The 23,618-nt window shown below is 42.5% G+C and overlaps 1 protein-coding gene across 1 annotated transcript; it reads left to right on the forward strand.

The window, feature by feature from the left end:
- Nucleotides 1–15,201: 15,201 nt before the first annotated feature.
- On the forward strand, nt 15,202–23,417 carry tmco4 (transmembrane and coiled-coil domains 4). Its single transcript, XM_030118689.1, has 14 exons — nt 15,202–15,260; nt 15,833–15,983; nt 16,082–16,256; nt 17,551–17,578; nt 17,681–17,810; nt 18,076–18,173; nt 18,312–18,455; nt 18,537–18,656; nt 19,366–19,530; nt 19,651–19,787; nt 20,734–20,818; nt 20,971–21,088; nt 21,165–21,282; nt 22,494–23,417. Exons 1-14 carry the CDS (start codon nt 15,218–15,220, stop codon nt 22,932–22,934), a joined length of 1,953 nt encoding a protein of 650 aa, XP_029974549.1. The 5' UTR covers nt 15,202–15,217; the 3' UTR covers nt 22,935–23,417.
- The last annotated feature ends 201 nt before the right edge of the window (nt 23,418–23,618 follow it).

Genomic DNA, 23,618 nt, shown 5'->3' on the forward strand with positions numbered 1-23,618 from the left:
GAAAGTTTCTTTTATTTTGAAACTGAGTTGAGGCTGCTCTATTCATATGTGATTCCTTGTGCTTGACACACCTCCTCCTGAAGCTGCTACTCACTCCTCCCTTCTCTCCAGTCTCCCCAGTTACTCAGAATAGTAAGTAGTCTCCCCATCCAGGCGTCAGCTCGAATGTGAAACGTTTTTAGAGTCAGATCGTCAAGTGACCTCATTAACAAACAGAAGGAAAGTGTTTAAGATCCCACACATCAGGATAAATCCACAGATCTCGGGTCAGGTGTGTATCAACTGCTCTCTTACAGCTTTTGTACACCCTCAAGTCAAACTTCAGAGAATGTATGCATACTTTATTTACTCCTCTCTACTCATCTTTTATCCAAAACACTTATACCAACCAAGTATTTCTGCAATGCGAGAGACGGACAGAAAGTGGTAGGCCAAGAGATGCCACAAAAACCCTGAGTATTTGAAACCACTGGAAGTGGATGTTATGGGAAATTACACAGCACTCAGTCCTTAAGTGGAAAAAAGTAAACACTTCCTTGCGTTTTGTATTCTAAGCCACTCCACCTTTTAAAATAGGTTAAATAAATCAACACTTAGACACAGAAAGGGGGGCAAACAGACAATCATTTATCATGACGGCATATCGGGGCTGAGCTATGATTCATCTCGGAGACTATTAATAACTGTAAGTGTGAGAGAGACGCAAACAAAGAAGAAGCACAACTGTAGGAGGGAATAAATGGATGGAAGAGGATGTAAGAATTCAAGTGGGACCAAACAAAGGTCTGGAATCCTCTGTGACACACTGTGTCCAAATACTTGTATTATTCCAGTAAGACATTGACAATAAACACACCCTTCCTCTTCCCAATACACACACACACACACCTAGAAGCTAAACATTACCAGTACAGTGCGGTCTGTGATTTGGAGGAATTAAAATGCATCTTTCTGACCTATATTTCCTCCAGGTAGCAGACTAGTACAAGCAGTCAATCATCGATGTGGCTGGTGAGTCACCATTTCTGCACTTTCTTTCTAATTGAGGCGGTGTTTTTGACAGCAATGATAATTTATGTCTGTCGAAAGTTGTTGAGTGTTTGTGCTGAAACTGAACTGCGAGGTCCTCACTGCATCGTGGTTCATCTGCACCCTGTTGCTACTGCATAACACTCATGCAACATTAATTTCTCTGTGAGGTTTTCTTTCTTTCTTTTTTTTTTTTTTTTTTGCACTGCCCCTCCAGGCCTCAACAAGTTCTCGCACGAGTATTTGTGGCCCCTGAAGCGCACGGTCACTGACACTACCCTGGATACTGCAACGGATGGGAGTTCTCTTCTCAATGTGTGTGTGTGTGTGTGTGTGTGTGTACGCGTGTGTTTTCTTTTCTCGGTCTCAGCTGTAAATCAGTTGGACGCACACCGTATATCCCCACCTGGAACAACTTGGCAGTGGTGTAAAATGTGTGCGTGAGAGCAGTGAATAGCTGAACATGCATGTGCACAGAGCAGTGAGTGAGTGTCTGTCTGAATGAAGGTGATCGCTCGCCACTTTTCATGCAAGGTTGCATTACTTTCTGCAATAACTGACTGATCTGTGTCAAACACATGAAGTCATGTTTGCATCTGTCATGGCGCTGAAATCTGCAGACCTTGGTGTGTGTTTTGACCCAGGTCTGCCTCTTGTCAGCACCCTGTCTCCACTGTCACTAGCGCCACGTCAGGTTATGTAACCTGAACGGTGACCTGTTTTCGCTCATCTTTACATACCATAGTGCAGGGATGACAACCAAAAGTCTCTTAAGAGGGGGGAAAAAGTGCAGGAGGGCATGCATGCACACACACACACATGCACACACACATGCACACACAGTAAAACTGACCTTTCAGCTCCACCTCTGGAGCAGCATGTGGACTGGGAGGAATGGGAGGAGAAGTGAAAACAGCTAAATGTCATTGACGCAATGGAAGAGTTACAACATTTTATTCATCAGAGTTTTCAGGGTGTGATTGCTTGGACATAAAAACAGTAAACAGCAAATCATTTGGGAGGGAAATTGAAGCCCGTGACACCGAGTTACTGCTGCTTATACAGGGTCTCGTAACTTCGGCCCATAACAGCAGGCGGCTTGTAATTACCCATTAAAATTTCGGCTGCAGAGGATTTGGCCACATATTCGAATGCCACTGTTGGTGGTTTAGCAAATTCCACACATCTATATTCGCCAGCGATTCCCTCTTTCTGCCATCTCTATGGTATGTGAGGTTTGGCTTGCAGCAAACTGAGGGCTTTGTGCACATTTGTGGGAGAAAAGTCGAAGCATTGCCTTCATGTCACTGGAAGAAACTGCTTGACAGAGACATAAAAGACGGATGAGGAAAGGCACATATTATGGAAAAAGGGTTTGAAGAGAGGAATGAGGATGTTGCAGGTGGATGAGTAAGACAGATCCCAAGGGATGTTGGAAAGGATCCAGAAACAGAGACATAATCGAGTCACATATTCACGCATAGACCTTCCAGGCAAATGGGCACAGATAAAATGTACAAAGAGCTGAGAACACTGTTGGCCTCCTGTGCACTTCTGCCAACACATAAATAACATCTATTAAACTAAAAATACAGACAGGGAAGCTGGAGGGACTTCCCATCACTTGGGTGTGCAGAAGACCAGAAGTCTGCCAAGAGCCCACCGGCTTCCTGAGCAACACAGCGCCCTCCGGTCCTGCGTCAGTGGCACTTTCCTGCCTCCAACGATCAGCATCCTGTGTCTATCCACTGTTTTTCTCTTTGTTTTTTGAGATGGCTGAAGGCAGCCCCGAAGGCTTTAAAATTTTGGAGCATCCTTCCAAAAGCAACAGTCTTTACAACAAAGCCAATTAGCTGTTGCCCAAGTCTGATTAATATGGCTTTTAGTTGACATTTAAAATTTTTTTAATGTTGATGTTCTCAGAGCAGGCAAAGCCTCAGGTACCCACTGGGGTCTGTGGTGCCCCCCTCCAATGAAGCCCGGACTGTTAGTCCATCTTCTCCTCAGCATGTGGTACTTGTTTAAACATGGTTTGATCTGAACTCAATTTAAACCATCTATTCTTCTTTGTAGCTGTAGACATATTTATGCAAACAGAAGCCATTAGATTAGCAGGATTCAAAAGATTCATGGTGAGCAAGTGTCTAAGTCATGAAATCAATGAAACTTCCAAAGCGTGATGCTCGCTGATGCTGATAGTTACTGTACCCGTAACAAAACTGACAATGGCAATGGAATCAGTAACTATTTATGTTTGTTAGAGTGATAAAACGAGTACATAAAAACTTATATAGGCCTATTTTATTCTTAGCTCAAAAGACATTATAAACAATATTTAGAATGACCCATTCTGTGTTAGTAGCATGTTATTGTTCCATACAGCTGTATAATTGTGGATATTTTTCAAAAGCCTGTGATAACTAATCAGTGTAGTCATTTTCTTTTTCTATTTGATTTGTTTTTCATGGCTGGATGCAGTGTATGTCAGATATCACCGATTCTTATTAGCTGATGGAGCATAAGCTAAATAATAATAAAAAAAAAATGAAAAACATCAAACAGTTTAGGTCATAACATTTTAGGATTTGTACATCACCAAAAATGAACAACAAAAAATCATTAAACCATAGAAACATTAAAAGGAAGATAAGAAAAGGGAAACAATGCAGCACTAGAGCCTAACATTCAGAACAGCGTAAAAGGAGTGATTGTTTGATTGCGAGTGAGCAGCAAGCACAAAAGCCATGTTTTGAAAGAACTCAAAGTTGGAGCCAACCTGCAGTTTTCTCAGAGATTGTTCCAAATAACTGAAGCATGATAACTAAAAGCATGTTTGTTTTCTGAGTTTGGGGAACAGAAAACAGATTTGAACGAGAGGTTTGATGGTTTATAAGGAAACAGAAGATCCAATATGTATACGAGACCTAAACTATTCAAATATCCAGTCTTTGTAGTATTTTGATGCCAATTCTCTAAAAGACGGAAAATGTGATTTTTTGATTTGATTTTAACACTTTTTCAGGGTTTATATAGCTCCACACTCTCCAGAGTTAAAGTAACACTTTCAAAGTAGTTAAACATTTAACACTGTGCCAGAGTTCATCCTTTAACTCATAAAACAGTGTTAAAGTAACACTGAGAGATTTGACAAATAACACTGCTCTGAGTTTTTTTTTCACTATTTAGGTAGTGTTAGTTTAACTCATTTACAATTTTACTTAGCAGACACTTTTGTCCAAAGCAACGTACAACAGTAGGGGCAATTCAGGGTTCAGTGTCTTTCCCAAAGACACTTCGACATGCAGACAGTGGGAGGCAGGAATCGAACTCACAACCTCCAGATTGTGGGACGACTGCTTTCCCCACTGAAACATCGCTGCCCCTTAAAGTTTAGCAGCCTATGTGAATTGTCGTTTCCCTCCAACCGGAAGAAGTGAAATGCAAGGGCGGGGCTAAGTTACATCTCTGCAGAGTTAAACTAACTCAGTTCTTGATCAACTCTGTCAAATAACGCCGACACTTAAAGCTGTTTAAATCAGAATGTGTTAAAATTACACTTTGGGAGTTGAAATTAACTTGGGAATGTTTAACCCTGAAACTTCAACACTCCTATTTTTGCTGTGCACAAAGATCTGAAAAGTGGAGTAGTCTGGTCCAGCTTTTTGTTTATTTAGTCTTCAGGAAGACCAAAATTTAACCGGTTCCAACCAGGGTAATACAGACAAAGCACAGTGACCAAATAATAACAGAAACACACAAAATAAAGTAAAACCACAATTAACTCAGAGGAAAGTCCTGGGAAAACGTCATCCCAGAAGTCCTTGCACTGTTCAACTTCAATTCAATTCAATTCAATTTTATTTGTAGAGCACATTTAAAAAACAACTTCAGTTGGCCAAAGTGCTTCACCGAAATACAAAAGTAAAAAGAGAAAGATAGAATAAATAAATGAAAATAAAACAAGGCCCACCTAAACATATTTATAAAACACAAATAGGACAAATAAGACGCCAAGATATATTCCAGTTTAGCTAGTGTTTAAAAGCCTGTGTGAAAAGGTGTGTTTTCAGTCTGGACTTAAATTGTCCTACAGACTGGGAGGGCTTGACATCCAGGGGGGAGGCTATTCCAGAGGGTGGGCGCAGCTACCGAGAAGGCTCTGTCACCTCTGGTTTTCAGCCTGGCTTTTGGGACAACCAACTGGAGCTGGTCAGCTGACCTCAGGTGTCTGGTCGGTGTGTGAGGCTGCAGCATATCACTCAGGTATGAAGGATCCAAGGAGTGCAAACATTTAAAAGTGATCAGTAAAATTTTAAATTCCACTCGAAAGCGGATGGGCAGCCAATGTAAAGTGCACAGCACAGGGGTGATGTGCTCCCGCTTCTTTGTTTTAGTCAGGAGACGGGCTGCAGCATGGCGGTACCACCGCCATCCCACAGCCACCACTACACTGCTTTAATTTGATCTTAAGTGAGCACCTCTAAGTAAACGTTGTTACTGGACTACAGTCTATTGGTGAAAGAGTGATGGAAATCTGAGTGTCATCTGCATAGAAATGATAAAGCATTTTGTCGGTAACCAGAGTCAGAAAATAATATACGAGTAATATCAGATCTACATTAAAGATTGGGTGAGACAGGTGTATTCCTTCATGCTATGACACGTGTCAGGGAGGATGGACAATAGACGCAAATGTTGAAAGAGAAGGAAGTTATTAAACAAAAACTTTAATGAAGATGAAGCGAACAATACAAGGTCTAAAATGGGGAATAAGGAAAATCAGAACAAAAGGCAGAGCTGGCAATAAGAAGGCTTGAAAAGGTTAATTTGGAACAGAGAGGAAACAGCTAACAATCAGAGAGTATTCAAGGTGAAACAGCTGAAGGGCAGTGCAGCAGGACAGTGGAGGAGAGGAGAAGGATCGAACATGGAGACAGTGCAGATATCCAACACACTGCAGACATGAAATTAAGCAGAAATATCACACAGAACATCAAACAAGAAACATAAAGCAGACAAGACTGACAAAACCAGATGAGACGAGACTAAACATGAACAGGCAGACAAGATTTCCACTGCATCGAAGCCTTAATCTAACATAACAGAAGAAGCGCCAGAACACAGCTACACATAAACATGACACAGATTAGTGAAAGTACAAAGCATCTTAACATGGCCAGACATAAAACACTGAAGACAAGACACAACAAGAAAAGATACACATATAACTGATAAAAACCCAAATGACCAGAGTAGAAATATCAACAGCCAAAACAACCACATCAGCATCAGTTCAAAGGTCAAACACTTCAGACAACCCTGTTGGCTGAATGTTTAGTAGCCCAAAACAACCATGGGTACCTTAGTTCTTTTTTTTTTCTTTTTTCTTTTTTTTTTAATTGAACCTGGTCATTGTAAACAGTATACGTAGTGTGTGTGTGTGTGTGTGTGTGTGTGTGTGTGTGTGTGTGTGTGTGTGTGTGTGTGTGTGTGCGTGCGTGCGTGTGTGTGTGTGTGTGAACAGAAACAGACGTTTACAAACCCCTGAACCGCTGCCAGTGTGAGATATGGCCTATAGACCGAACTGTTGATATCACCCCGTGTTCCAAGAATTCAAGACTTAACTAAAATCAAGGAAACGCTCAATCTCTGCTTTTCCTAAACAAATATGACAAGTAACATTAAACACAAGCAATGGTTCAGTTTCAGTGGTGTACACACAGAATAAGTCAAACTGAATATTTAAGTTTGGGCAAACGGTCTGCTCACTATCATTGAGTAAAAATAGGCTCAGCTGGAGCCATCTCGCTTGATAGAACATCTGTTTTGCAATAATCAACAGCCGAGCGAGTCTCCACATTGGTGAGGCCAACACCCACTGCAAGTTTCCACAGTAAAATGTCACAAGCTGCCTCTGGCTCTGCCAAGTTGGGCCTATCGAGGTTTTGCTCCAGACCCGCCTTGGCTCCTTTGGAGAAGTCCGCTCAGACAATGGTCTTTTTGTGTGGAGGATAGGAAAGAGGACTTTATTTTTAGAGAGTCAGATAAACGTACCCATCTTTTTTCAGTGCAGTGTTTGTACAAACTGACCAGGGCAAGTTGGATACATTTTTGCAAAGATGACTGCTTGACTCAACAAGGTCAAATGCTGGATTGCACTGCAACACCTGAGGTGAAAAAAGCCCCTATGATTTATGAAGGCGCTGCCTGACAGAACATTTTACAGGTAAATTTAACAGCACAGTAGGGACCTACTCCAGCGCCATGTGAAAAGCTCCTAATAAGCCCGAAGTCTTCTGGAAGGGCTGTGCTGGATACTTCCAAAATGTCTAAATTGAGGAGCCGAGAGCAGAGACCTCTGCTTTGTTGATGCTGGTTCAGCAATATGAAAGGGAAATTCCATTCACGGGCTCAGTGTGCCCCCAAGTGCTCTATTGCACTTTCTGAAATGAACGACATCCATCCAAAAGCACATAACTGCTGAAAGAGACCTCCGGTGCTGGCCATAAACCGTGAAATACTGAAGTCCCGCTTATTCAGAGACCACATGAGAAAGGTCAGCGGTGGTGACTCATGGATGTCAGAGCTCTCTGAGCGCAGGCTGTCTGTGGGAAGGAGGGTGGCGGAGTACAGTTGACTGGATGTAACAGGCCTTTCTCACACACAAACTGACAAAACACAATTTGGCACTGTGCTGAAGAACTCCCATCAATCCTGTTTATGCCTTTTGCTGTCCTGTCTGGTGGTTCTGAGCTTTGTTTTCACGCTTCCTCGCCCCTCAACTGTTTTTAATATAGAGAGCCTATCATTGTTCTCCCTCTTTCACGCCCTCATCCTTTTGGGCTTGTGATCCAAAGCGTTTTTGGCCGCAGCCGACGGCAGCTGGACTCTCCATTCTCTCCTCCCTTCGTGACTCCTCGCCCCCTTTATTTGCTCTTCGGCAGCCCCAGTGCACTTTCTCCTGAGCCGTCCCTGCTGCCTCCCACCCTTAGTAACCTCATGTATACTTTATAAACACACAGGCACACGAGCACACACACGCACAAACCCTCACATGTGTGCCGACGCGGACGCACACGCCACAAAAGGCACACACACACGGGGCCGATGTATACGTGCACAAAAGGTAGCTGAAGTCACTTGTGTGGTATGTCTGAAGGTTTAAAGAAGTTGTGTTGTAATTACAAGTACATCCACAACGGTATCTGTTAGGGCAGGTTGAGTAGGGGAGGATCTGGCAGCCTATCAAAGCTATCAGTGAGGCAAAACGCCCCCTCTCGTGTATCTGCTTGCTTGAGAGGAGTGTAAGTTAAAAAAAAAGAGAGAGAATGTATACAAAGCTTTAGATATTGTTCTGTGATTTTTTTTTTCTTTCAGTGCTGGAAGCATATCAGGTCAGAAGAGGGTTGAAACGATGTTGTTCTTATTTTTTTTTCTTTCTCCAGCACTTCACCAGGTGTGGCAGGCAGCCTTTAAAGATACAAAGATGACAACCTTGCTGTCCGGCTCATCCTGCCCGTTAACGCGATCACCTGTCAGCCACATCCGCCGCCGCCCCTCTCAGAGTCTGCGCCTTTCACTTGGAGGCACGTCCAGTCAGAGCTACAGCTCCTCTTTGTTATCTTTCTCCCACTTCCTGCTCTTTCTTTTTTTTTGACTTAAACTCATACACACACACTCTGGATCCGTCCACAGGTCACACAGTCCCCTCCGCCTTGGTTTCGCTCAGTTCGCCTCTCGTCGAGTGTCAAGGTGACAGAAAGGAGAAGAAGCCTGACATTGTCTGCTAGTGATACGGTATCAGAGGGGAGTGAGATGGAAGGTGTGCTGTGTTTGAACATGTCTGGCTTGAGCCTTGCCTGTCTGCCTGTCTGTTTTCCAATGAGTAATCCATTGTACGGCTGAACACACACACATACACACGGCTCAAGTACAAGGAGGAAGAGGTTTTTTCGCCCCTGGCTGATCGATGGGTGACGGCTGAGACAAGAAGACTGGTGTTTGGGTTACAGAGTTTATCTCTGCTTACCCCCCCCCCTCAAAAAAAAAAAAAAAAAAAAAAGGTCTGAGCTTCTGAGGGTTAAAAAAAATGTCCGTATTGTCTAATAGTAGTTGTTAACAGTTATTTTCATTTAATGTGATAATTGAGTAGATTAAAGAATGGCGTAATCAGTGTGATCAGTTACAGACTTTCCTTCAGTCTGTAACCTCAATCTCACATTTCCTCCAAATGTGTCAACAACTGAATGTCGTGTCAGAGTCTGGATTGCATTCTTTACGTACAAGCTAAAGGGAATGAGTGGGCCCAAATCCAAGCCAAATGCTTCAGAAGACACAAAAAAAGAAAACACTCAAAACTGGCTCAACAGTGATTATCAGCACCGTGCCGGGTGAGAGAGGCGACACAGTTCCAGCCGGTGTAACGGAACTTTCTGAAGCGAGCAACATTTTGGTGGATTGTGGACATGAGCGTTTTACTGAGGAGAGGATCACCAAGGGTCAGACCCGGAGCTCCCACACGAAGAGCCAGACCATCATGGGTGGCCATCCTGACCATAGGAGCACCAGAAGAGTCCCACCGCTCATCCAAACATCCACCAGACAACCACACACTGAGACCAGAGCCCAGAGACTAGGAGTGGCAAAAGGCCACCAAACAGTCTCCTGACCCCATTGACCTCCCAAGCCCCAACCTACTCACACCTGACCCCACCTGACCCCTGGTGAGACCGGAGGCCGCAGTGCGACCCAGGCGGCTGAAGAAGCAGGCGAAAGAGGGACATTAAGCACACCTCTAACCCCCCCTGAGATCCTGGACAGGAGGACAGAGTGTATGTCCCAGACCCGACAGGAGAAGACGCCACGTGAGCCAAACAGACTGTTGCGTAAAAATGGACAAAATTATTTTGAGGTCTTCACTACCATATATGCTTTCACACTCCCTCAGACTCTCAAATCATTTTTTAACTTGATTAGAATTGCAAAGGAAGTTGGTACAGACTGGAAGGACATGGAAAGATCCATCATATAAACTGACTCTTTATATTCATTTGACACTTCATTAGTTTCATAGCTGCAGGTATCATGCTGTTGTTTTCATATGCTAATTTGTTTTTGTTCTCATGTGATATTATTTCAGTTATTTACTTCATCTGTAACTCGTCATTTACATATTTATGTTTATGAGTGTGTTACTGTAATGCTGACGGCTGTCTGGGTGAGCAATCTGGAGAAAAAAAGTCTGTATAAAGACAGAACGTCTTACATTTAATGTAACTGTAAATTATTTGATCTGTGTTTTGGACCTCAGTGCAAACCAGTTGGCTCATCCCCCATTGATAAACAAGCTCACTTTGCCCGGATTAAAAGTGTTGTGGGGGGCTGAAGCCTACCAGACAATACAGAGTACATCTTCTAGCATGCAACAGGGCTAACACACAGGCACTGGGAGAAACCACCAAGTTTGAACCAAGAACACCATAATGTGCGCACCTGTAGTCCTGAACAGAAAGGGTGTCATCCAAGGATAATGCTATGCAGTCACTGGATTGCAAATGCAGGAAATATTCTTCATTAGGTACCTCAACAGATGTTCAAGTCACTTGGACGGCGCCTCTCATCTTCAGCCCCGAGGCAAAAGCATTCTTCATTCAAAAACAGCACAACTTTGAATAATCCAGTCATAGAGCAGAGTGTGCTTGAACCTTAACTGGTATTGGTGTATAAATTGTGTTTACTGACCATTATTTTTCAGTTGATGCATTGATGTTTTCCATCTTGGAATTATGAGTATTCTTAAAGTATGAAGAACACAACAGGCACAAGTTTTTTTGTTTTTTTTTTGTCTTTGGTCTCTTGTGTATAAACTTTCTACAGATACCTACATGCATGAAAAATGTCATCCTTAAATTGTTGTACTCTTTGTCTTCACATCCTAATGACTGAGCCCTGCTGGGGTGTTTTTCACTAAGTTTTTGACTTATTCCCTACTTCACTGTTATGTGTTCCACCAGGGGCGACACAGTACTGTGAGATCAGACTTGTGCAAACTGTACAGTTGAAGTCTGTACTTAAGACCTTTCCAAGAAGAATTTGCATGTTCTTCCTGGGCATGTGGGTTTCACAAATATGCTGTTGTCTTCTCAAAGCCAAAAACAAAAAAACAAAAAAACATGGATTTGAACATGAGTGATGGTTTTTACCCTGTGATTGACAGGTGAACCCTACAGGGTTGCCTCCTGCCCCCCTACAACACTGGGATGCAGGAAATAGATGAATGGATTTTTTTTCACTTTTTATTAACTATTCACTTAGATTTTCCATTTTACTATCCTATCACGACGTTTTGAAACATATTAATGGTGTCATTGTCTGAGCAAGTAGACAATTTGTTGAAACCTTACCTGCCTCAACATTTGACATGTTGCCTAAATGCAATAAAAGCAACATCTAAAATAAATTGTACATTGTGTCCACTTCTTTTAATTTACATGACATCCAAACTTTTGAAATAGGGCCCTATAAAGACTGAAACCAAACACAGTCTGAGCACTGTTTGTGGAGTGCAGGTGTGCAAACACATTGCCTGAATTCTTATGGCAGAAGTTAACCTCCTATTATCGTTTCTATCACGGCTTTTCAACACATGAGGTTTTCAGAGTCAGACTCCAGGCTTTGATTTTTCCCTGATTGCATGTCAGGGCAAGCTGGAAAGGTCAAGTCTGTCAAATGAGAACTACAAGGGTCCGACTTAACAATTCTTCTCTCATAGTGTCTTTCATTATGTGTATTTAAATAAACATGGTGATGCCAGTTATTCATGTAAAGGTTATTCACATGTCATGATTATGTTACACAAATATATGGATGAAGATTTATTTGTGATACACCAGAGGCTATTAGGTAGGTGGTCTAAACAGGATGCCTTTCAGAGAGAGATAAATACAGGTTTGACAAGCCCAGGATATGGTTTTGACAAAGTACCCATGGAACGAGCTGTTCCTCTCAGTGGACCTGCTGGATCCATCCGGTGTTTGCCTGGATTTCTTGTCGTTGCTCAGATTTCACATGAAGGGGTGTTTTAAAGAGCTGGCAAGGACATACAATAAATTTAGAGCTGATTAAGCAGATGGGAAGGGAGTGGGAGAGGAGCAGGCCAACGAGGCTGACAACAGAGCTATACAAGGGAGCGTGAGTGAAGAAAGAGAAGAGACCACAAAACTAGAAGAGCAGCTTTAATTACTTTAAAGGGTTTGTATCATATTATATTATTGCCATGGATCATTTATAGCTAAAATAACACAAAAAAATCAGTATTCACTCAAGATCTTCTTTTCAAGCACAGTCTGTCATAATTAAAAAATACAGAACATTCGAATTTATAATTCAAAGGCAGCAGCAATGACTCTTGATCCCACTGAAGGAAAAACTGGAGAGCAACTCGTGCCGAGTCGATGCAGATCACGATCCGTTCTGATAATTAACTAACTGTACTGTATTAATCCCCTTGGGGAAATTCCTTTTCTCTGCATTTAACCATCCTACATCAGTGTGCAGCCACATTAGAGCACTCTGGGGAACCGATGGCGGTGAAAGCTTACTCAGAAACCCACAGATGTGGGATTTGAACCTGCAAACTACCATTCATAAGTTTGTTCTTCTAACCTTATGCCATCAATGTCAAAACCAATGGATGTAGCTGCCATGCAAAGCACTCTGTCCTTCCATTGGAAGCAGTTTGGGGTTTGGTGCCTTGCTCAAGGACACTTCAACATTTGGACAGGTGGAGCTGGGGAACCGAACCTGCAACCCTTCAAAGACTAACACCAACTGAGCCACCCCTAAACCTCATGATCTGCTCCTAAACCCTGTAATCCCAGTAAGTGAGCAGTGAAAAGACAGTCATCCTTTATTTTGAAACATAAAACAATATACAGCAGGCATGTTTGGGTTTTGTACAAATACCATTCAAAGCCTCAGGCGAAACACAGAAGCTGTATTTTTATGCTTTTGCAGTCATTTTCAGATTAGTTTCAAAGAGCCATTGGCATGTTTAGAAGGTGGAAACTCCACGTCAGTGCTTGGAGAGTGAAGGTGGGAATAAATGGAAAACTTTTAAGGGCAGATTTTGAAAGGATATTAGGGAAAAGGAGGCCAGACGGCTGTCTGCTCATGATTTCTATGAATGCACCTTACCTTAAGTCTTAGACAATCATAATAGCTCATGCTGTCAGATGTTAGGCTACTGATTGTTCCTCCGAAGTACTTGTGACCGGTCCTAAACCTGCCATTCCCACTGCTCTGGAGCACACATTTATAGCAACACAGCTTTAGCAGCAAATGTATTAAACCCTGAAGGTTTCTTAAATGAGCCGCTGTGGATCAGATTTGTTTCTTCTGGCACAAAACACTTGATTACCATAAAGATCTGGACAATACTGGGACAAATCCAACACCTTAAGCTGCCTTCATATGTTTTTCTTTAAGTAGGATCGGATAGCGTGGGACACTTTCTTCTCCATGGACCCATTAGAGAGCCTTGGCAGCACTCAGTCCTGTCACCGGCTGTCCATACTTGGACCACATTTGGGTTCTGAGACACTCATTCAGTCCTTACAGCGCAACCTTTGTCAAAGCCCCTCCGATGAATACGCTTTCCTGTTTCTGCGTCCAAGAGAATGACATTCGAGAACTGACTGTTCACTTGTGGCTTAAAGGTGAAATGAGTAATGTTTGTCTTTTAGGTCAAATTAACAGACTGAATGAACAGTACTGATCTCAAAGACGATACTGTGATGTACTGCAGCGATAAAGTCTGAAGACCGAAGCTCTAAAAGCTGGACGAAGGACAGACAGGTGCTGAAGAGACTCATTGCTACCATCTGATGTTCCAAAGAAGCATAACCTCCATATCACACAGTGCCCCTTTAATCAATCCCCACTTCTGATTTCAACATTAAAATGAGGCAGCAGTAGTTGCTTTTAAGGTATACCTGTCTAACAGATGTCTTTTTGAATAATGTAAGCAAACTAAAAGTTTTTTGCTTTATTACAATTTGATTATGACAATTACAGCTTCTGGTAAAAAATAGATAAATCATTGGATATAAAATATCTAAATATCATTAGATATTTTATTTTTTGAGTTTAGTGCTAATAAACTAAGACTGAAAAGACTGTAACAAAAAATACTTATTTTAATATTATTTCAGTTTATGTGCATTGAATCTAAAATAAATGGAGGTTTCACTATAAAATAATCTTCTCCATTGTATTGTTATTTGAGATGCATTTAGTGTTACCAGTGGGTGGGTGACTGGTAAAAAGACCATCACAAGGAAATGGTTATCACCAGAGGGACCAACTCTAACCATGTCCTGGAGCGAGGGCTGATATTCCCTCCAGCAATTCAAAGACATGCCCCTTAGGAGGGCAGTGGTTGGTGATGTGTCTCACTGTGAGAAGATCTGGGTTTAAATGCCAGCCAGAGTGGAAATTGATGTTTTAGATCAAAGTGTGTATAATTGTGTGTATAAACACATACGAAAACAGCACATTAACACTTAGAATACAAAAGATGTGTGTAAATGATTATTTAAAAAAAAGCCTAAAACAATGTGCAGACTGCAGACACAGAGCCCCAGGGAAAATTAATGTTACACTCACACCTACTGGCCACAGTTGTAAAACACCACTTGCTTTTGCTTTTTGTTTCAATGGGAGGTTTGCATTGATATCACTGCTCCTTGGTGAAGACACTCGCCAGCTTTTATGTATTAGTCAAACTTGATCCAAAACTGATCGTTTCAGATTATTACATTGTGCATAATTCACCAAATCAATATAAATTTGCAACTTTCGAGGGTACGTGGAAGTTACGTCACTGACAAGTTTCAAGCAAACGATGCCTTAAATGACGGTCGTAAATTCTACTTTTTACATTAAGGAACACATAGAAAATACTCAAATGACAATGAAAGTTGCATAAAGTGTTGAAGCATTTCCAAGGGTCGTCCCCAAATCATGTCATGCTATATTATAGTATTTCAAATTACTTATTTATCGTGGTGATTTTGTTTACACTGTTAGACAAGTGACATCGCGATGCGATAGAGCTGTGGGATGACCGAGCTCAGAACGAGTGCTTGAACGCATCAAAGGTTCAGTCTGAGTTGTGTCACACGGAGCAATGGAGGAAAAACAAGGGGCTGCGGACGCAAACTTCACCCCAGGTACCACGAAAACTGTGTTTAACTGAGTCCCCAGTGCGGTGGTACATATTATAGTTAATAAATAAAAGACAATATCCCCAGTAGGTGCTTTCATAATGGTACTGTACCTTTAGCAGACTGCACAGCCAGCTGTTTAGCGACTAGCAACAACTCTGTGATTAAAATGTACAGATTTAAGTGACATTGCTACTTTTTAATTAAAAATCTGATGTAGAATCTTTTATACACATACCTGGGTCACATTGTGACTACTGGAGTGGTAATTTGGGTAAAACCATTATTGGTGAAACTGACACTTTGTCACCCAGTTCTAAGTAGCTATAATCTTTTCCAGACACAATAAAACACTGTATTTTACATGAACATTAACATGATAGCAAGAACTGAAATCACTGTGGTTTTTGCTGCAAACTCATCTGCTTGTATCATTTACGTATTGAAATTCACTCTCAGATTCACCCTGATAAATATGTGTACTCTACTCACATGTGTTTGGTTTCCTCTGTGATGTAACTGCATCAAGTCCATATAATTCAGTTAATCATTAATCTTTGTGCTTTGTATTTCTTCAGATCCAGGGGGGGCTGGATCCTCACAAGATACCCTGCCTGACCCAAGCCCAGAGAGTATCACCAGCAGACAGCTGACTGAGCAGAGCCGCTTTGCCTATGCCGCTCTGTGTGGCGTCTCCTTGGGCCAGCTGTTTACTGGATCCGAAAACAGGTAGGTGAAGGATCAAGTCTCTTTATAGCAGTGTTCTTCACAGCAGTATCACTGCAGTGGGCTGTGATGAAAAGTGCTTTATTTCTGCCTTCTCTTAGTGTGTTTAGGGAGCAGTACCTGCAGGGCCTGGTTCGCTGGCTGGACCTGGATGATTCTGTGATGCCGGTGATGGGGGCTTTTCTGTCAGGCCTGGGCTTTGAGGGCTCGGACACTTTCCTCTCCATCCTACAGGCTGAGCCGCTGCTTGCTCAAGGGTCAACCCCCATCATTCAGGTGCATAAAAAGACATGCAAGTCAAAGACTACTTGTGGGATTTCATTATAGCAATGGAAAAGAAAATGCAAAGTGATCAAATTTATGTAATGCTTGAATAAAGCTACATAAATTTAGACTCAGACATATTAAGCATATAAAAAGATAGCTTCCCGCACCTCAGGTACAGAGCCAGGATCTTACAGGAACAGATGGCCCAGAAGAAGATAAAATGAGGTGCATAAAACTACCACCAACAACGTAAAATAAAACATAACAAAACAGACAATTCAATTCAAATGAACAAAAAACAGCCTTAAATTGACAAAAATTACATAAAGAAAAGATATGTAATCCCAAAGAGACACAACCACCAAGCAAAATGCAAAACTAACTTCAAGATCTCACCTAATAACTTTCAAAATCAATAAAATAACAACGATTAGAGGTATTCTGAATAAACAATAAATCAATCTACCACAAAGGAAAATAATACTTTAAAACTAGGCATGATTCGCTGTCTTGTTATCACCACTTCTGCTGAGCATTTTTGCAATAGGTGTGGGGTGGGGGGGTAAATCACTTCTTCGTAACTTCATAACTTCCTCATAACAATTAAAGTCATGTTGGATTGAAAAGAAAAAATATTCTTGATAGTAAAACTCAGTCATTTAATTGTAAACCTGTACATGCCCACATTGCCTCATGTTAGGTGGTCATTTTTGGCTGACTGCTGCTTTTCATGGAATATTCTTAATGGCTGCTGAGCTCAGTCCACAGAGAAATTCAAAGAACAGCAGTGAGCCTGCTTGATGTTTTTCTTGTGAAAATTTAGGCGTTTCTGTACATAAAGCCCTGCAGCAGATGGACATTTTACACTCAAAATTTTGCACTGTAGCTCATTCACTAATTGTATTATACTGTATTTAAAAGTTCTAAAAAGTGTGTTTCTTTTCCAGTTGACAAAATTTAAATGTATTTTATGATTACTGCTAGAAAGCAACTTCAAATAAGACAAGCTGGGAACCTACACTCAACTGAGAGATTTTAGTGTAATCATCTGTTCAGCTTTGTGGTTGTACCTCATACACACCCACATAACCAGAATCATGGAAACACCTCTGAATAGAGTGAATACTGATGCTGGTTCCTGTCGTTTCACAGTCTCTGTCGTACTTTACCCAGTTTAAAAGCCTGCATAGAATGTTCATGCAAGCGTTCTTTCAAGTTGACTCATCATCGACTGAAACTAGTTAATCCTATCTTCAGATCTACCAGCACGCTTATTTTAACCACCTCTGTCTTTGTGTTCCAGGATCTGGTGTCATTTTCTGTCAAAGATGGTAGGATAGATTCTTCCAATAACAAACTATTTACAAAGCTTGTATAAATTCAGAAACGCTTCCTCCTTTACATCTTTTATTCTCTGTCTGCTGTGTGTTTAGGTCAATATGACTCCAGAGCTCGGGTTCTCATCCGTCATGTGGGCTGTCTGCTCCGAGTCTCCCCCCATCAGCTGGAGGAATTTGAGGAGACTCTGGGAGAGAGACTGAGGGAGGGCGGGGAGGAAAGCGAGTATGTACCACTCACTTAACTATGAACGCGAGATGGTTTGTTTTTTTAAATCTCACACTGCCCCTACTATTTAAAATGACTACAATGGGAATCTGTCATGTGTTACCCAGGTTAGTTTCTGGGTGGCACGCATGAATAATTAACTAAATATTGTTCTAGATATGCAATTTCTGAGCATGAAGCAATGATGAAGAATTACCCTTACAAAAAAACCCTTCCTGACCGTTTTGTTCAGTGTTTCTGTGATCTGTCTCTGTTTGATAAGAGAGGAATCTTCTCGGCGCCGCAGGAGAGAGCGAGGCAGGAAGTTACGGCGCTACCTGCTCATTGGGCTGGCCACTGTGGGTGGAGGAACTGTGATCGGTGATTCTTTTTAACACAGCTCAAAGCTTTCTCCTCCGTACACTCATTTGTTTTTGAACTGGTTCGTCTTCCAGGTATTAGGTCTGACCTTGTGTTCTTGTCTTCTGCCCTGACTGCCCCCCCTCCTGCCTCTGCCAGGTGTGACAGGTGGCCTGGCAGCCCCGCTGGTGGCTGCAGGCGCCGGCGCTGTGCTCGGGGCTGGTGGTGCTGCCGCTCTGGGCTCAGCCACTGGCATCGCTATCATGGCCTCGCTGTTCGGAGCAGCCGGAGCTGGACTGACTGGTGAGCAGGCCGACCGCATCAGATGAACAAATACTAGAACATTTTCACCAAACCCTTCACTCAAACGCCTCGTTTCTACAGGTTACAAGATGAATAAATGTGTCGGGGCGATAGAGGAATTTCAGTTTCTCCCTTTGAACTCTGGAAAGCATCTTCATGTCACCATCGCAGTGACTGGTTGGCTCTGCAGTGGTAAATACAGTGAGTATTCGGCTGTGTCATTGTCACTTTAACTACTGATATCACTGCCATATCAGTAATGATATGATATGATGATATGATATGATGCACAGTGCATCATCTAAATCCATAAGACACAATACTGTCTGAATGCCTCCAGTGAAGACATAACCGATGCTGCTGCTCTAAACTTATTAACATCAAATGTTGGAGAGATTCATTGTAGAGAATTTTATGTTTGAAAAAACACTTATTGGCTGGAAACACATTTGTTTTGCATCAGTTGGCAAAGCATACTATTCCCTACACATGATTCTGTTTATATGTTTACCTTCGGTGCTGCAGGGTGCATTTGTTGCAGAGATCAGTGGGGATCATTTTTGTTTTTACTGAGATGTAAACAATTATCCTGATCAACGTGCTGGATATGTATAAAGTGTGTGCAGAAACCACAGCAGATACTTTCACGTTTGAATGAATAAAGCAGGTGTGTGTGTGTGTGTGTGTGTGTGTGTGTGTGTGTGTGTGTGTGTGTGTGTGTGTGTGTGTGTGTCTGATCAAAATGCAGCTCACAATGTCAGAAATCCAAGCGAATCAACTGTCCACCTGGAATTATGCGAACCGCTCATGTCCTCCATTAACAGTAGAGTGACGCAGATCCGTAGCCTCTTCGCGTACGAGCACAGTTTTGTCATCTTGTCCGGATTAAAGCAGCGCTGCTGTGTGGCAGGTTCCTTCCAGGCGCCGTGGGGCAGCCTGGGGGACTGCGGCGAGCAGTACTGCCTGGTGTGGGAGTCCCGTTTCCTTCGGGATCTGGGCTCGGCCATGGCCTCGCTGTTGGATGGGCTGGTCAGCATGATGGCCCAGGAAGCTCTCAAGTACACAGTGCTCTCAGGTAGGAGAGGAAGGAACCGCCTGGATACAGGAGTCTTTCTCCTGAGCCGTGATTTCAGTTTCTGTGTTGGTCCTCGCTTCCCTCTGCATTCATACAGCTGTGCACGCTCTCTCCGTTCAGGCATTGTGACCGCTCTGACGCTGCCAGCCTCCCTGCTGGCGGCGGCCAGCGTGATTGACAACCCGTGGTGTGTTTGTCTGAACCGCTCGGCCGAGGTGGGAAAACACCTGGCGCAGGTTTTGAGAAGCAGACAGCAGGTACCTCTGTTCTGTTAACACGCTCTTATAACCACCTGGCACTCCCTAACATTTATTTTGAATACACGTTTACATTCTACAGGTCTCTCATATTATTTTAGCTTTTCTTAACGTTAACTGATAGATAATAGATCTCCTGTGTGTTCACATCATAGTTTGTGCATTTGCATTGGATTCATTCAAGATATTATACTTATGGTCTTTATTCAATTCATGAAAATATTAAAACTAAATTTTGCATTGAAAAGCAAAGACAAGCTTTACATATGAAAGTGAAATACTGACATGCTACTGAAGTCAGCAAAAAAAAAACAACAACACACATTTGATCATTTCTGCAAGGTCTGTTACCATGGTGTCTAATCCCATAATATTATTTGAACTCACTTCAATATAAACTTCACCCTGTGTATAACAACCTTTATTCAACACATCTTATTAACAAAGACACTAAAAGAAAAAAAATTCTGACAACGCATATAAGTCTTCTCATACACTGCTGATATACGGTCTGTGATACCCACACATACGAAATCTAACTCATAGAATTACCAGACACAGTTACAGTAAATAAACAAAAGGCCAATGAAATAAGCAGGTTGCCACTCGCAAATGTAAACACAGTGTTTTGAAGTTCTCAATTCTTATGAAGTGATTACAAACTAAAGAGCAAACCGGCAGTCATTTCACAAGAATGGATTTATTCAAACCTGAAAAAAGTGTACCATTTATTTACTTATTGTGCCGTCAGGACGAACAGAAAGGACAAACATGACTGTATGAGAAGAAATGAATTGATTTAGTATTGCTTTATCGGCAAGGCCACCGGACAAGACACACATAACAACAACAATATTGCCGTTTGTATTAAAAACGATATTTGTCCAGTTCGATTCTTACTTGAACTAATAAATGATGCAGAGTTGAAATGTTTGTGTCTTTGCAGGGGAAGCGGCCCGTCAGCCTCATCGGTTTCAGTCTTGGAGCTCGAGTTATTTACTACTGTCTGCAGGAGCTCGCCAGTGACCAAGGTATGATGTCTATTTAGGCTGAACAGTGACCTTTCACCCCTCCACAAAGTCTGAAAGAGACAGAGACACTAAATCATTTCTACTGTGTCAGAAGTGGAGTGCAACTGAAGCGATGTGGGATCATGTAAGTGTGTGTTGTTGGGACTGATCAGGCAGCGAGGGCGTGGTGGAGGACGTGGTCCTCCTGGGAGCCCCCGTGGACGGCTCCGAGAAGGCCTGGGAGAGAATGGCTCGAGTGGTGGCCGGAAAAATAGTAAACGGATACTGCAGGTAAAGACAGACCGTCTCTGGCCGTGTGGTGTGGGAGTTTTTGGTGAATTGTGCGTCTGAACTGTCCACATGTCAGAGGGGACTGGCTGCTGGGCTTCCTTTACCGCAGCTCGGCCGCACAGCTGTCGGTCGCCGGGCTACAGCCAGTCAACGTCCAGGATCGGCGCATCGTCAACGTGGATCTCTCTTCAGTGGTGAGTCACGGCTCGCATTCAGAGTGTAACCTCAATTTTGGGTCTGAACCTGCACCCATTCACATCTTTCACATCGACTCACAAAAAAAGCGGCAGTCGGAGGAGGAAATTTGAATGATCGCCAGCCAATTTATCTGGTACAGGAGTTTAGCCTTAACTGAGTCAATGCAACAGCTCAGCTGCCAGTCCTGCCTTTACAGAGATAATCAGGGTTAGCTTCGTTTCTGATCAGACTACCGCTGAGGTTTTATTTTACAGACATGTTCTACCGGCTTTTCATGTAGAATGTTGAACTGGACTGCCTTATATTACTGAAAGGTGTTTCTGATATTCTGTCAGTTTCTATACATTTAAAAACATGAATTAAAAATCAGAATACAAATCACACACACACACACACACACACACACACACACACACACACACACACACACACACAATGACTCACTGATTCAATTACCTGTTAAATCACTTGCAGGCTGATTCACTCTTTCGTTCATATACAGGTTCTTTTACTCATTCACCCACTCAGACACACTATCACTCACTCACTCACTCACTCACTCACTCACTCACTCACTCACTCACATATTCACTTTTATTTTTTTAGCATGTCAGATTCTTTTTATAATTGATTGCATGTTTTCTGAATTTCTTTAATTTACTTGATCAACTATTTCAAATTGAGTGATTTACTCCATTCATTCATTCATTCATTCCTGGGTAGTTCAGGGGCATCAATGAATAGTCTTTGAATACCGGGAGGCTTTGCTGAGAGGCAGGAATGCCGTTCTGTTTCCTCTCTCTGCGGTCTGTAAACACTCATCATCAGTTCCAATGACATATAGATGGAGTATATTGAAATTCTGCTTTTTATTATCACTTGAAAAGAGACCGTTGTGCGATTTCAGTGATGTTAAGAAAAGAATAAGGCCCCTGCTGGTCTGTTTCAGGCCACAGCACTGCCTTTGTTTTCTGTTGAAGCAGGTGAAGCATCAGAAGTTTTACATTTCACACAAATTACAAAAAAAAAAGAAAAAAAAAAAGAAAAAGCATATTAGAGGACATGTGACATGTCTGCAGCACCATGTGTTAGAAACCTGGGCATGTAACACAGAAAAGGAATTTACAAAGCAACACTTTTCTACATTTTTTTTTAACAAGAAAAGCTTGAAAATATACACTGATAAATGTGTGTTGCTGCTCCCCAGGTGAAAGGTCACTTGGACTACATGCGTCAGATGGACACCATCCTGGTGGCTGTGGGAGTTCCCACTAAAGAAGTCCCAGGAGCCTCACTCCCCCTGCCTCAGCCTGTAAAAGACCAAATCAGCAATAAACCACAGGAGACAGAGACACAGAGCGCAGCCGGCGAGGCAGGAAGTCGCACGCAGGACAGCGGGGAGCAGATGGAGGAGGTGGCTGATGGTTGGGATATCCCTGATATTTCAGACCTGCTCGACTCGATACACGTGACCGAATCGGACCCGAGCAGTTCGTCGCCGCTCTCTGAGGAAGGGGCGGCGAGCGGCGACGCGGCGTTGGATCTGAACGTCCGGCCTGACGGAGAAGAGGAGCCCGACCCGGACGGCGAGCAGGTGTCGTGGAGCTGGGACGACACACACTGGACCACTGAGCCCTCGCACGGCTGAAGAGCCACTTCGTGCAAAACCCTCATCTCCTCTCAGCTTCCGCTGGAGAAAATATTCATTCCACTCTGTACACACTTCACAACAAGACCCGACGCACACGGACGGCAGCCTCTTGTGAAAAAGGCCCTGAATGAGCTGCACGCTTTACTCCTGCCGACGCCCCATGATGTGACATGAAGGATGCATTTCCACAACTTCCCATTATCGGGAATTATAAGCAACTCAGTACGATCGATGTTTGTATTTCCACATTATGTGAAACTGTCATGCACTCGGGGCCTTCCCTCCTCTGGTGTTGTGACTTTCTTTTAGCATGACTGGTAAAGAAAATGTTGAATCTGTAACAAGCAGCTTCACCTGTGAAGTGTTTTTAATGGAAGTGTGTAAATGTATGGTACTGACATTTCACACACAGTCTTTACAGTGATAGTTTTAATTTTTGTAGATTTTTATTTCTGTAAATATAGTAATTTATTTTCTAGACCTGCGTGTGTGTGTGTGTTCTCTTTTAAATGCTACAGAATGGGTGATATCTCTTCTCCTTTTGTGCTTCTTTTTGCTCGTCTGTCTGTGTCGTTGCTATGGATATCAACACAATGATTTGATTTGTATAAGGCTGGAGGCTGTTGGGTGAATGTGTGTTCTTCAAGGCCTCTCCACTCTCCATCCTGTTACTCCCAGATG

Source organism: Salarias fasciatus, chromosome 20 (assembly GCF_902148845.1).
Source record: "Salarias fasciatus chromosome 20, fSalaFa1.1, whole genome shotgun sequence".
Taxonomy (NCBI): domain Eukaryota; kingdom Metazoa; phylum Chordata; class Actinopteri; order Blenniiformes; family Blenniidae; genus Salarias; species Salarias fasciatus.

Bases quoted from the DNA above. Each gene is read 5' to 3' on its own strand.
- tmco4 (XM_030118689.1), top strand. From the start codon at position 15,218: ATGGAGGAAAAACAAGGGGCTGCGGACGCAAACTTCACCCCAG. The intron at 20,819-20,970 runs GTATGATGTCTA...GGGACTGATCAG, and splicing joins GGAGCTCGCCAGTGACCAAG to GCAGCGAGGGCGTGGTGGAG. The intron at 21,283-22,493 runs GTGAGTCACGGC...GCTGCTCCCCAG, and splicing joins ACGTGGATCTCTCTTCAGTG to GTGAAAGGTCACTTGGACTA.